General features: G+C 49.1%; 1 protein-coding gene across 5 annotated transcripts in view; it reads left to right on the top strand.

The window, feature by feature from the left end:
• GDAP1L1 (ganglioside induced differentiation associated protein 1 like 1) overlaps positions 1–13,011 on the top strand; it is a 50,830-nt gene extending 37,819 nt beyond the window's left edge. For 4 of the 5 annotated variants that reach the window (XM_019826471.3, XM_006929741.5, XM_019826470.3 and 1 more), the window contains 2 exons: positions 376–490; positions 11,590–13,011. In XM_019826471.3, coding sequence (XP_019682030.1) covers positions 376–490; positions 11,590–11,933 — 459 coding nt within the window. In that variant the 3' untranslated portion in view covers positions 11,934–13,011. The remainder of the gene's footprint in view (positions 1–375; positions 491–11,589) is intronic. The other variant, XR_439897.5, reaches the window with a different exon arrangement.
• Positions 13,012–15,193: the final 2,182 nt, after the last annotated feature.

The raw sequence follows: 15,193 nt of genomic DNA, 5'->3' as shown, positions 1-15,193 counted from the left end.
GTATCTGTCAGTCAGTGGTTACATATTGCCTGGCGGGGGCTTGAGGGGCCTGTATCTCCAGGCAGCTTTTCTTTGGCTGAGAGTAATTCTCAGGAGAAGGGGCAGCAATGAGCTCCTATCAATGAACCCTTACAGCAGTTGGTATATGAGAGTGTCAGTCCTGTGAAAGAGGTCTGGCCAGGACAGCTGAGCTCAAGGGGCACTGAGCACCAGATGCGGGTGCTTCGTAACCATGGGGCACCCTCTACACTGAAGGGGATGTTTGGAAGCTGGGTTTGCCAAAGAGCGTCTGGGTCAAGCTCCTTCAATCCCTGGTCACCCAGGCTCAATGGAAGCCAACTCAACTCCTCTGGCTCCTGCCTGTCCTGTCCCCAGGCCAAGATCCTGGAGCACGATGATGTGAGCTACTTGAAGAAGATCCTCGGGGAGCTGGCCATGGTGCTGGACCAGATAGAGGCCGAGCTGGAGAAGAGGAAGCTGGAGAATGAGGGTGGGTGCCAGCTGTGTCTGGGGTAGGTGGGTGCTGGAGCCCATCCGGCCCACCTGACCCTGTTTAGTTCCAGCCCCTTTATCCCAAAGATGTCAGAGGACCTCCCAGGTCATTAGAATCACGGGCCATGGAGTCAGATACACTTAGGTTTAAGTCCTAGCTTGACCACTTGGTAGTTAAGTGATCATGGGTCAGGTACTTCACCTCCCTGGACCTCAGTTTCTCATCTGTATAATAGGGATAATAAGAAGACCTGCCAAAAGTGTTGAAATGTTACATGAAATAATACACGAAGAATGTTTAGGTTAATGCTTAGCACACAGTAGATGCTTAACAAAGATTGATGAAGATGATAATGCTGGTGGTAGTTGGTGATCAACATGACCCACCACATCCTCTCACCTTCCCCTGCTCAAGGATGCGTTATGGCTCTTTCTGACCTTGATCTTTCTGTTTAAGCGGCTCTCTGGACCCTAAGTGTGCAGCCTCTTTCCCATCTCCACAACTTTGCTCCTGCAGCTCTTGCAGCCAGGAGTACAGTCTCCATGCCACTCTGCTCCTTTCTCCTTTTATGTGCTGTCTTTGCTACTTCTCTTCTTCAAGTTTGATTCCAGACCTTCTCGTCTTGCTCTGTTTTAGGCGACCTGTTAGTCTTGTCTCCTCAGCTGTGCTAATTTATGGAGCCTGTGCAACGTGGAGTGCTACACTCACAGCTTCACATGCACACCCCATCTAAATGGGAAAACTGTGGGGCACAGTGCTGTAACAGATGGGTTTAGGAGCGCCTGGCTGGCTCAGTCGGTAGAGCATGCAACTCTTAACTCAGGGTTCGAGCCCCACATTAGGTGTAGAGATTACTTAAAATAAAATCTTAAAAAGAAAAAAAAAAGAGAGATAGGTTTAGAGTCAGGCAGGTTTAAGTTAGAGTTCCAGCTTTGCCGCCTGTACTGTGTGACTTGGACAAGTTGTTTTCCCTATTGGAGCCTCAGTTTCTTCATCTGTAGAATGGGATGGTAAGAACACAACTTAACGCCATCTTGTTGGACTCTTATAAAAAGTAAATGCACTTTGCACATTGCCTGGAACATGCTAGTTTAAACATATAACAGCTAACGGCATGCACATTCTCCATTTGAGAAAAATGAGGCTCAGAGAGATACGTGGACGTGCTCAACATCACACCGCTCATAAATGGCATGGCAAGAACATGTTCCCTCTTGACAGGTCCAGTGCTCTTCCAGCATCTCGTAACTGAGGCAAGCACAAGGTACACATAGATACCTAGAGTCCTGAATAGGGACATTGCCATGAGTTCTAAAGTCAGGGCCCTAAATCCTCTGTAAGAAAAAGCATGGCAAGGCTTAGTAATGAAACTAATATACACATCTCAAGAAGGGACTTTCTCCTTCCTGTCAGGGAAGGTGCTTAAGGGAGCCCTTACAGAAGAGTGCTCAGAGGCCAGAAGGCATGGTGTTTCTAAGACTGCCTTTGGGGTCAGACAGAGTTCTAGCTCTGCCATTCTCTCATTGGTCAACCTTAATTCTCAGGCACATCTTGTATATTCATGGGTTAATTTGCTTGGCTGCCATAACAAAATCCCATAGACTGGATGAGTTAAACCACAGAGATCTATTTTCTCACAGTTGTGGAGTCTGGAAGTCTAAGTTCAAGGGGCTGGCAGGTTTGATTCTTCTGAGGCCTCTCTTGGGCTTACAGAGGCTTTCTTCTGTGTACACACCCCTGGTGTCTGTGTGGCAAAATGTCCTCTTCTTACAAGGACACCTCGGATTGGTTAGGGCCCACCCTGATGGCCTCATTTTAACTTACCTCTTTAAAGGCCCTTTCTCCAAATATAGTCACATTCTGAGATACTGTGGATTAGAGCTTCAACATATGAATTTTGGAAGGACACTGTTCAACCCATACTGCTTTCATCTTTAACAACACTTACTGTGTGTTGAGTACCGTTCTGTTTCACATAGTTTAATCCCCATAGCAACTTTAGGAGATAATGAGTAACTACGATGAAGAAACTAAGGCACAGAGAGGTTCAGTAACCTTCCCAAGGTCACACAGATAGAAATGGGGGAGCCTAGATTTAAACCCTGGCTCCCAGAGTCTGAGTTTTTAAGCTCGAGCTCTGCCACTTCTTCTGTGATAAAATGAAAGCCTATTCACAGGGCTGTTGTGCGGCTCAATGAGAAAGTATGTGAAAGGGAATAAACACCTGGCCTGACACACAGTATGGAAATGTCCACAAATATTAGCTGCTGATATGATCAAGGGAGACACAGAGTGTGACCTAGATGGAGAGCAGGGTTGATAGTCCTGGAGAACAGCTTTGGATGCTCAGGTGATCCCTAGATTGGAAGCCTCCTGACCTCAGTCTCTGTGTTCGTCATGAGCTCTTCCAAGAGGAGGCAACATTGTACTGCTCCATGGCAAGATGACTGGGGCTGTTCCAGATGGGGATGTTGGACAGTCCTGTGTCCCTCCATGGTTGGGGGAGGCAGCAAAGGTCCAGGAAGTAGCTGGGCCCACATGGTCTCTCACTCATTCACCCACTGGGGCATCCCCAAACTTCCCTGGGGGGATCACTCATGCCCTCCACTTGTCCCCTCGTGAGGCAGAGCCCAGGGTTGGGAGGTATTATAATGTCACAGCTAAGACCCCTAGCATGGAGCCAGATGACACTGATGTGGGTTCTTGATCAGCTGTCTCCTAGTTCTGTGACCTTATGGAATTCACTTCACTTCTCTGAGCTCTTCTACAAAATGTGGGTAATAATAGAATCCAACTCACAGGGAGGTTGTGAGGGTTCATAAAGATAATGAGTATTGGTCACTCTCCACATTACCTGGCTAAAAGTAAAATGTTCTAGACATAGCAGTTTCAAAAATAATTACCATTACCATTCTTTTCATTCATTTATTGTAATATTTCTTGGACACCTACTGTGTGCCAGGTCCTGGGGATAAAAATGCAAGAAAAAACAAGATATTGTTCTTGCTCTCATGGAGTTTACAGTCGTATGGAGAAGAAAGACATTAATCAAATAACCCCATCAGTAAAAACAGAATTGTACACAGTGGTAAGTGTTAAGATTGATAATGAAAAGAGCAGGGAAAATCTGATAAAGCTTCTCTGAAGAGGTGACATTTCAAATAAGATTTGAAGGATATGGAGGGGCCAGCCTTGTGAAGAACCAGGACAGGTGTGTCCCACACTGAGGGGATACCATTGCGGTGGGGAGGGGGGCAGGGGGGAGAGCTGGGAGCTCTCCAGTACTTGGCTACTGTGTGCTGAGTAATGGGGAGAGTGGCATGAGTGAGGTTGGAGAGAGCCAGAGAGATGCAGGATAATGGACCTGTATTTAGAATTTAGAATGTACTCATATTTATATTTTATTCATATTTAGAATTTAGATTTTATACCATATACAAATCCATCCAATGGGGAATCCTTGGAGGGTTTTGAGAAAGGGATTGTATCAGTTAGCTTTTGCTGCATAACGAATAAACTCTAAATCTGAGTGACTTAAAAGAACCTTTTATTTGTTCATGATTTGTGCTTTGGCAGTTTGGGCTGGGCTCAGCTGGGATCGCTTGTCTCTGTCCCACATGCTGGTGGTGGTATCACTCAGGTATTTGTAGCCAGCTGGCAGTCACTGACCTCCCTGGCATGTCTGGTGGCTGGCTCGCTGTTGGCAGGGCCAATGGGAGTAAGTGGGCTACATGTTGCTCATCGCCCAGAGGCTAACCCAGGCTCATTCGTATGGTGGTGGTCAAAGCCATTTCTGAACAGCGAGGGAGCAAATGCTCAGCACATAAACCCTTTTCCAGCTTCTATTTGTGTGGAATTTACTAGAACCCCGTTGGCTAGAGCAAGTCTTGATTAAAGGGGTGAAGACTCTGCCTCTTGTTGGCAGAAGCAGCAAAGCCACATGCACACAGGATGGGGGAAATTAGTGGCCATTGTTGCAATCCACCAATGGTGAGGTGTTCTGACTTTAAGGGCACTCTGGTTGCTGTGAGAATGGATTTCAAGGGAGACTGATAGAAGGTTGTCACAGCAGCCCAGGAGGGATGATATGGCCTGGACTGAGGAAGTGGCAGGGGTGATTGGGAGGCGTGGATGGACTTGAGAGGCATGTTGGAGACAGAATGAACTGGAACTTGCTGAATGGTCGAGTGAGGTGGGAAGAGTAAGGAAAAGGATGACTACTGGGTTTTGGTCTGAGCTACTGAGTGGTGCCATTTCCTGATACGGGCAGAGGAGGCTGAGTGTTCAATTTGAGGCACAGTGAGTTCAAGATGCCTTTCAGACACCCAAGAGGGGGTGTCACATAGCCATTGGTATTCTAGTCTGCCTTGTAATGGAGAGGTCGGAATCTGAAGAGAGATTGGTGAGACTCCAGCATATATGTGGTATTTAAAGCCATAGAACTGGGCAATTCATCCAGGGAGACAGTGGAGAGAGACAAAACAGAGGAGTCAAGGGCTGATGTGTCCTTTTGCTGCACAGCAAATTTCCCCTGAATTAGGGACTGAAACAGGAACAAAACCCACATGTTTTACATCACACATTTTCTGTGGCTCAGGAATTCTGGAGCAGGGTAGATGCTGGTTCTAATTTATGGTTGCATGATGCAGGTTGCACTCAAGCTTGGCTGGGGCTGCAGTCATTTGAGCTGGAGACTCCACTTCCCAGATGGCTCAGTCACGTGGTTCTTTTTTTTTTTTTTTTAATGTTTATTTACTTTAGAGAGAGAGAGTGCGAGAGCGAGGGGAGGGGCAGAGAGAAGGGGGACAGAGGATCCAAAGCAGACTCCACACTGACAGCAGCGAGCCCAATGTGGGGCTCGAACTCATGCACCGTGAGATCAGAACCTGAGCCCAAGTCAGACCAGGCGCCCCTCGTTCACATGGTTCTTAACTAAAGGTCTCAGTTCCCCGCTGGCCATTGGCAGGAGACCTCAGTTCCTCATTACCTAAGCTTCAGTGGGGCTGTTTGAGATTCCTTACAACATGGCTGATCGCTTTCCCCTGAACGGGTGAACGCAGAAAGAGAGAGAAGCAGCCACAATGCCTTTTATGACCTACTGTTGGAAGTCACTGTCACTTCTGTCACATTCTATTCACTAGAAGCAAGTCACAAAATACAGTCCATATTCAAGGGGAGGGAAATTGGGTTCCATCGGAGAAGTATTGAGTAGTTCGTGAGCGTATACTTTTTTTAAAGTTCACGTGCTTATTTTTGAGAGTGAGCATTTGCATGCAAGCAGGGGAAGGACAGAGAGAGAATCCCAAGCAGGCTCCAGACCAGGGGCTTGAACCCACGAACCGCGAGACCATGTCCCAAGCTGAAATCAAGAGTTGGATGCCCAACCGACCCAGCCACCCAGGTGCCCTTTGTGAGCATATTTTTAAAACTACCACACCTGCCCTGAGATCCCCCCACATCAAGGAGAGGGTAGAGGCAGAGGAGCCAGCAAAGCCGACAGAGAGAGGAGCCAGTGATGTGGGACCCTTGTGTGAATGGAACCCAGAAAGGATTGTGCTTTAAGGAAAGAACAGTGTCAAGCCATGAATTTTGTCTCATGGCTGTTGGCTGTGACCTTGCCAAGGGCAGTTTAGTTGGAATGTGGGGGCTGAAGGCTAAAGAGTAAACACGAGGTGAAGAATGAAGACTCCTCTTTTGCGACGTTTAGCTGTGGGAGTAGAGAGATGGGATGGTGCCTGAAGAAGGATGCGGGGTGAAGAGAGGAATCTTTTTTAAGATAGGTGATCCAAGAGGCGCCTGGGTGGCTCAGTTGATTAAGCATCCGACTTCGGCTCAGGTCATGATCTCACGGTTCGTGAGTTCGAGCCCCGTGTCGGGCTCTGTGCTGACAGCTCGGAGCCTGGAGCCTGCTTCGGATTCTGTGTCTCCCTCTCTCTCTGCCCCTCCCCAGCTCATGCTCGCTCTCTCTCTCTCTCTCTCTGTCAAAAATAAATAAACATTAAAAAAAAAATTTAAGATAGGACACCCAAGAGCATATTTCCAAGCTGGTAGAAGTAACCCAGTGGGAGGGAGAAATCAGTGCTACAGGATGGATGGCACCCAGTCCAGGAGGGGACGCTAGGGACCTGCTTCAAGGCAGGGGCCCCATAGGAAACAGGGCGCCTTGAATCAGGTAAAGGTGAAAAGCACTTAATCAAAGGACTATTTACAAATATGTGGGCAGGATGCAGGGAGAGCACAGGGACAAATGCAGTGCCCTGGGCCTGAGGTCGTGAGGCGTGGGAGCAGCTTCAGGAACCTGGACAGAGAGGCTGTGTGGAGAGGGGAACCCCCTGGCAGGAGCTGTGACCTTCAGTCTGTGGACACACCCAGTCCGTGGCGATGCACAGAGAGGACACTGAGGGAAGCAAGACTCTGACCTCACTCTCGCCCACCCTCCCATCTCCTGCCTCTGCTCCCCAGTGGCTGGAGCCAGAGGGCGTGGAGCCCCACCAGTTTTTCCATCAAGTCATTCTCCTGTGGCACAGAGCCGTACGGAGAAGGGAGGAGAGTAGGTCTGGAAGGCAAAGGGAAGATGTGTGGCCTCGGACGGGGGGTGGTGGTCAGAGAGCCACAGAGGACCTGGCCACGAGAGGAGGTGGCTGGCGCCCTCCACCGCGGGGTGGCCCAAGGTAGTGTGCATGTAGGTGACTGGCTTTGTAGGTTTCCTGGTTGGAGTGAGGGCTTTTCTGGCTGAAGGTTCCTATTTTCTTTTAATATTTTTAATGTTTATTTATTTTTGAGAGAGAGAGAGAGAGAGACAGACAGACAGACAGAGTGTGAGCAGGGGAGGGGCAGAGAGAGGGAGACACAGAATCCAAAGCAGGCTCCAGGCTCTGAGCTGATAGCAGTGAGCACAACACGGGGCTCGAACTCATGAACTGTGAGGTCATGACCTGAGCTGAAGTTGGACACTTAACTGACTGACCCACCCAGGCACCCCCGAAGGCTCCTGTTTTCTGAACGACGCACGCGGTGGCATCATCAGCTGAGTGAGGACTGGGGACAGAGTGTGAGGAGAGGAGTGTGGTTGTCTTTGCAGGGCGTGGGAAAGCCAGCCTACTCCAGAACTATCAGAGGCCCAGGCATGGCTGAGTGCTGTCTTGGGCTTTGTGGTTATGAATCTGAGGCATAGCCGGTCAGTGTCACTGTCTCCAGCACACTCAGCTGGCAGACTCGGAGAAGGCACAAGACAGAGTTTGTCCAGGGCTGGGGGCTTTCCGAAGGGAATGCATAGCTGGAGGGGAGGGGAAACCGAATGCGTCCGGCCCTCTGGTGACATACCAGATGTCTACATACGTGGTGGTCATGGCTATCAGAATTTGCCCACAGACGTAAACACAGGCATGGCCACACTTAGATAGCGACGTGCACATACATGCTCGTGAGCATCTGTCTGCAGGCCAACAGCCAAATGGATGTGGGCAGACACTTCACGTATACATGCGGGGATTCCACACCACATGGACACAGATGCCCAGGTGTGTGGATATCCACGTGTGCACACACAATCAGCTGCGGGGACTTGAGCAGGCAAACACATAGGCCAACAGACAGATCTGCACACAGACCCAACAAAGAATACACCTCTTTGCTTCTCTTTTTAGAGTTTATTTATTTATTTTGAGGAGGAGAGAGAGAGAGAGAGTGTGAGTAGGGGAGGGGCAGAGAGGGAGAGAATCCCAAGCAGGCTGTGCACCGTCGGCACAGAGCCCAACTCGGGACTCAGTCTCACAAAGCATACAAGCATGGTACGATCTTGGTTGAGCTGAAACCAAGAGTCGGATGCTTGACTGACTGAGCCACCCAGGGGCCCGAGTGTATGTGGAGATACATGCACACGTGCTTTTTCATCCGCACACGGAAAGAAGCAGTGTTATATAGTGGTTGTAAGCACAGACTCTGCAACCAGATGGCCTGGGTTCAAATCCAGGCTCTGCTCTGCCGTGAACTAGCTGTGTGGCTTTGACCAAGTTACTTATCCTCTCTGTGCCTCGGTTGCCTCATGTGTAAAGTGGGGATAATAATCCCTACTTGATAGGGTTGTCATGAGGATTAAGGAAATTACAGCACATGCTCTGGTTCGTCTCCCACCTCACAGGCTGTTCCTTCTCATGTGCCTTTGCTGGTTTCTCCTCGTTCACTGGAGAACCTTGGAGTGCCCCAGCGCTCAGTCCTTGGTCCTGTTCTCAAACCTGTCTGTCTCCTCCAGTCTGTCACTGGGGTCTACAGGCCCCTTGGTCCTGCCTCCTTTCACTGCCCCTCGCCCCCATCCTGATCTCACCCTGCTCCAGACCTAGCGGTAACTCCCTTGTCCACCAGCAAGAGCACTCCTTGGCCTGCACCGTCGGCTTCCGTGCCCTTCTCTTGCTTTATCATACTTTGCAAAACCTCAAACATGGTTACACCCGACTCTTGACCTAGTCAGCACCGGCACCTGTGAACCCAAGTTAGAGGCTAGAGAAATACACATGCATGCAGGCTGGTCTCACTTTGGATTCAAGACCACTAGCCTTAGATGGCTCTCCGGCTGCCCTGGGCCACCCCTGTCCCCCTCCCCAGGTGACTACTTAATAATACTTTCTTCTTCCTCCTCAACCTTCTAACCACTGCCTCCACCCCTCCCCTCACTGACTGTTTCTATATCACTGAGAAAATGGAAGCTTTAGGAGGAGACCTTCAGATCTCTGACCCCACAACCTCTCCCCGACCAGCATCAGTGCCCATACACACACCATGTTTTAGCAGCTCAAAGGTGCACCTCTCTTATGTCACATCTCAGCATCTCTGAAATTGCAGTGTTTCTCACAAAGTTTAATTGGCACCATTGTTCTCTCCAGGGTGGATGTCTTACGTTTGACAGCAACTTAGATTTGATGAAACGTAGTACCGCACACTCCCTCGTATTCCCAAGAGTGAACCGTCCTTCAACTAGTAACTCTTCCCCGTGAATACTAGCCATCCCGTTCAAGGACTCACGTCAGTAATTCACTCCACTGTCTTTTGTAGTGTCATCCCCTCTCTGCTAGATCATTCCCATCAACATCCTGGGTTTCCTCTCCCAACTTGCAAAGACACTCTGGACCTGTCTCTCATATTGGCATATCCTTCCCATTACAGCGAAATTCCCTGAAAGAGTGATCTTCGCTCACCGTCTCCAGTTCCTCTCCTCCATTTCTCTCTTGAACTCCTTCCAACCAGGCTTTCAGCATCAGCATCTACTCTTGTCATGGTCACCAGTCACCAAATGCCACCACAGTTCTCAGCCTCCTACTTGACCTCTCTGCAGCCTTTGAACACAGCCGGGCACTCCCTTCTCCTTGGGACACTTCCTAACCTTGACTTCCAGGATATCTCCCACCTCCCAGGTGCTCCTTTTTATGCTCCTCTGCTGGTTTCTCCTTGCTGCCCAATATCTAAATCTTAAAACCCCCAAGCTCAGTCCTTGGTCCTATTCTCAGATCCGTCTGCACTCACTTTCTCGCTGATGTCCCCCCACCTCCATGCTGATTATGTACACCTGAACTAGGTACATGTACCTCTAACTGCCGACTCATCATCTCCCTTTGGCTATCCAACGGGCATCTTGAAGGTTATGTTGTTCAAGAACAAACTTCAGATTATTAGGGCCTTCATTACACTTTACCTCCTCGTTCCATGAAACCATCAACCCCTCAAGACACTGTCTTGTCCTGTGTCATGTCAGGTCAGGTCTTCATGTCCAGCACATACATAAACATTTGTTGGATTAGTGAATAAATGAATGAACAAGAAGATACAGAGTGAAAGGGATGGAAGGGATCAGGCTTTGATGGTGGAGGGCATCAGATTCAGGAAATTTCTGAGCTGAAAGGGACACCTGCTCAAAGATGCAGAAGCAAGCTTCCTAGGACAGCAGACCTCACAGGAAGTGGAGGCAGAGAGGAGGCAGAGGGGAGTCTCCAGGCATGAGACACAGCAGGGGCAAAGGCCCAGAGGTGGACAGGCAGCTCCTCTGATCTCCTACATCACCTTTGTTCAAAACCCCGCCATTCTCCCCACTGACCATGTCAATGTCCAAATTCCTTTGCCTGGTTTTTAAGCCTTTTCACTAGTTTATCTGCATCCACTTCTCTAATCTTGACTTCTCATGAATCATCCACTTATCCACTGGGTCCCCCAGGCAAGCCATGCCCATTTTCAGTCCCTCCAGCTGCTATGATGAGAACACACTCTAGGAAGTCCAGGGCAGAATCAAGAAGACCTTGTAAGAGGACATGATGATAACCCAGGTAGGAGAGAATGTTTGTTTGGACTAGGGTGGTAACAATGGAGGTAACATCACACTCTGGATGTATTTTGAAGAGAAGTCAATGGGAATTGTTGACATACTGTACATGAGGAATGAAAGAAAGAGGACTCGATGTGGCATGGGGCTGTGGCCTGAGCAACTGACAGGGTAGGCATGTGGCTGCTGACATGGGGAAGACTGTGGTGGGTTTGGAAGTGACTATCAGGAATTCTATTTTGGACATACCGAGCTTGAAATGCATAGTGGACATCCAAGTGGAGCTGTAAAATGGAAAGTTAGACATAGGAGGCTAGAGTCTATTTTAAAAAAAATTTTTTTTCAACGTTTATTTATTTTTGGGACAGAGATAGACAGAGCATGAACGGGGGAGGGGCAGAGAGAGAGGGAGACACAGAATCAGAAACAGGCTCCAGGCTCTGAGCCATCAGCCCAGAGCCTGACGCGGGGCTCGAACTCATGGACCGCGAGATCGTGACCTGGCTGAAGTCGGACGCTTAACCGACTGCGCCACCCAGGCGCCCCTAGGAGGCTAGAGTTTAAATACATATATTTGCACTTAAAAAGTCAGTTGGTTCAAAGAAAAAATAGTAATAGAGGTAGTATAAGCGTAAGGCAAACATCATGAAAGCTGTATGGAAGTGAGTGACCTCGGGGCAGTGCTGTGGTGGGCAGGCAGAGGCTGGAGGAGTCCAAGGGAGAGAAGTCCCATCAGCTTGATGGGACAAAGCTGACCTGTCCACCCCCATCTCCTCTCCCTTCCCCCCAGGGCAGAAATGTGAGCTGTGGCTCTGTGGCTGTGCCTTCACCCTCGCCGATGTCCTCCTGGGAGCCACCCTGCACCGTCTCAAGTTCCTGGGACTGTCCAAGAAATACTGGGAAGATGGGAGCCGGCCCAACCTGCAGTCCTTCTTTGAGAGGGTCCAGAGGCGCTTGGCCTTCCGGAAAGTCCTCGGAGACATCCACACCACCCTGCTGTCAGCCGTCATCCCCAACGCGTTCCGGCTGGTCAAGCGGAAACCCCCATCTTTCTTTGGGGCGTCCTTCCTCATGGGTTCCCTGGGGGGGATGGGCTACTTTGCCTACTGGTACCTCAAGAAAAAATACATCTAGAGCCAGGCCCGGGCTCAGCGCCTGTCGGTGTCTCTGTACTGTGTGATTCCCAGCAAGCTCTCAGTAACGCACTGTCTCATGAACACTTGGACAGCCACTCCCCACCCCGTTTGGAGTAATTCTATCGTCAATGTGAAAACATTCCATAGTTTAGAAGTAGACGTTGCCAATGCCGTGAGTTGAGGCCACGGCTCTACTAAAGGAGAGAACGAGTGAGCGTGAGTGTGAAAGAGAGAGAGAACAGAAAACACGAATGCCTTTTCTTTTGATTCAAGGTCTCAAGATGGAACTGTGGGGACTGGTTAGGATCTGAGGTGAGTCCCAGGCTGTTTGATCCACCAGGGCCCAGATTCTGGGAGGTGCTGGGGGCTCAGAGGGCCTGATCCCCTCGCCTCCCCTTCCCTCTTGCCCAGGGAACTCTTCCACAGGACAAAGCCAACATCAACACTTGACTCTTCCAAGTGGTGCCTCCGGCTGGGGCTGGGGCTGGAGACCACGGACCCTGGGGAGGCTCCTGAAGACCCCAAGGGGCTCCACTCTTCTCCTGCACGTGGACTGAGACAGCACTGGCACAAGCCAAGACAGTGGCACCCAACCACCAGGCCATGCCTGGGACCGACACCATGAGCACGCCCTCTTGTCCCCTCCTGATTTGGCCAATGTATTTGCTTTACCAGAAGTCCCTGGAAGAGCACCCACCCATCACCTCTTCCCGCTGGGGGTTGACTTCCCACCATGGGAGGTGGACTTGCAGCGAAAGCCATGTTGACCTTCTCTCAGAAGGTCAGTCCTGGCCTGCGTGCAGGGGTGGGTCTGGAGGTGGATGGACTCAGGTCCTTCCCTCTGCCTCTGCCAAAGCCACCTCCTTTACTGCCCACCTTCCCCATCACACGTGGGGCTTCCCCTGTGCCCCACCATGCCACATGGAGCAGGGGAGTGTGGTGTCTCTGCATCCCTGCTGCCCTCCCTGGTCGTGTCTCACTTTCCTGTGCCTTTTGCATGTTGGGAGAAGGTCTGGGTGTCACTGCCGCTCATGCTTAGAAACCACCGAAAGCCCCCAATAAAGCATTCAGGAGGAGCAGTTGCTTTTCATTTCTAGACCTGTGTTGTCCATCCATCTCTCCTTCCCAAAGTTTGGGGCAGAGAGGCAGAAACTCGAGGTTCAGATTCAGCGGTTCGCAAGAGCTAGCAAGAATAAAGTCCGGGTCTCAAGTTGCTGGTTGTGGGGATGGCTTCTGGGTGGACTTTGCAATGTCCTGACCTTAGCATAAACCCACCTCACTTGGACACAGGGCTTCTCAGTTTATAGAGCATGTTCACAACCATCTGCTTGTGTTAACCTGGACATAGACCGGGGTATACCCAGGTCACATTCCCAGAGGGGAAAATGAGTTAAAATGTCTGAAGAACATTAAACCAGGGATATACCTTATAGAACATAAAGCATAGTTTATTGATTTTGCAAAAATGTATAAGAATTTGCCCTTTTTTGTGTGTGTGATGAAAAGAAAAAAATAACCAGGGCCCTGATAGGACAAGCATGGGACATAATAGAGTCACCATCTGGCACTGTCCACCCCTTAGGCTACTCAAACATCTACACAGACTCTCCACATAATTAAACTCCACTTAAGAACAATGACATCATGCCTAATCCTGATGAGGTTGACTGGTCTGCTTGCACCTTCTCTCCAAAATGAGACTCACAAAGCCTCATCAGTAACATCACTCTGGATGATATTGGATTTACTTCTGGAGGGCACAGGCACTCCTCAGTATACTGTAATCTACATATTAAAATGTTAATTTATCCATCACTAGCATTCCTTGTATACAATGTAAACACACACATAACAAGCGAGGAAGAAAATCCGCATAGCTGCCAGAGTCCTCATGTCTGTTATTGATCCCAAGGCCATTGTTGATACTTATCGTTTCTCCTTTTTCCACTAGCTATCCCATATTCTCTTTGTCTGAGGACCAGCACCTCATGGTTGGGGTATTTTATCTGACTCAGGCTTTGGTGGTCTTGAGTTGCTGTGGTCGTCCATTAATCTTTTACTATTGGCCATGGAAATACCACGGGACACCCCAGGGAATCCTCTACTTCCTATACATAGTTTTCCATGCCACCATTGCAGCAGCAACCCCATTTACCCTCGATGACCAGGACCAATCACCCTAGTCTGTAAACTTTTTGCATGTAGTTTCAATGGTAGGAGATCAAAATGGCCAAATTATAATCTCAGCTTCTACTAATTTAGTTGAACCATTGACGTATTCCCCAACAGAAGCATTCCTTCCTTGGGAATTATAAGCTCTAAACCATAAAAGTCCAAAGATTCAGGAATGGATAGCAACATTTTTGTGAATGGGCTATTATGTGCAATAGTGAGAGCTAGTCTCCCATTCCCACCTCAGCACTGCTGAACCTATGTTTTCTGTATGGGGAAGGGACAGCACTGTGGGCCATACAAAGTTTATACTGCATCCTGTAGGACATCACCTCAACATTGCAGTGTCTCCTGGCTGGTGCTGTAATGGAGTCTTTAATAGGCCATTTCAATGTTCTGTAAGCATAGCTCTTCTAGATAATAGAGCACATGGTAAGACCAGAAAGTTCCACCGGGATAATTACGCCGTTGCGTTTCTTTTGCAGTGATATCAACCCCTTGGTCAGAAGCAATATTGTATGGAATACCAGGACTGGAGCCAAGGTGTCCGTGGATGTCGTGGTCAAAGAAGGCAAATCCATATATAGGATATACAAATTGCTGCTCGCTGCTCTCTCCATGATGGAAGGGGTCAATGTGACCAGTTTGCCACTAGGTGGCTAGTTCCTACAGGGAATGGCTCCATATCAGGAATTCTGTGCATGTTGGGTACTTGATGCTGGTATTACCTAGATCAGTCTTGCTGAGAGGGAGTCCATGTTGTGTCCACCTAGAACCTCTAGCTCGATCACCATGGCCATTCTGTACGTGAGCCCATTGAGCGAGCACTAGGGTGGCTGGGGGAAGGGAATGACTTGTATCTACAAAACAAGTCATTTTGTCCAAATATTTGTTAACACGCTCCTCTACAATGAGTACTTTTGGGGGAGATACATTCTCTTTCTGTGCCCATTGTTACAGATTCGCCCACATTCTTTCTTTCACAGATATCCTTGTTACCAATCCTCCATTCTTGCTCTCTCCATGCTCTTGATCATCCAGCCAAACCATCCATTCCATGAATATGTGTAGATCCGTCTTTCTGGA

Source organism: Felis catus, chromosome A3 (assembly GCF_018350175.1).
Source record: "Felis catus isolate Fca126 chromosome A3, F.catus_Fca126_mat1.0, whole genome shotgun sequence".
NCBI lineage: Eukaryota > Metazoa > Chordata > Mammalia > Carnivora > Felidae > Felis > Felis catus.
The sequence above is the reverse complement of the archived record's forward strand: the minus strand, read 5'-3'. Positions and strand labels throughout refer to the sequence as shown.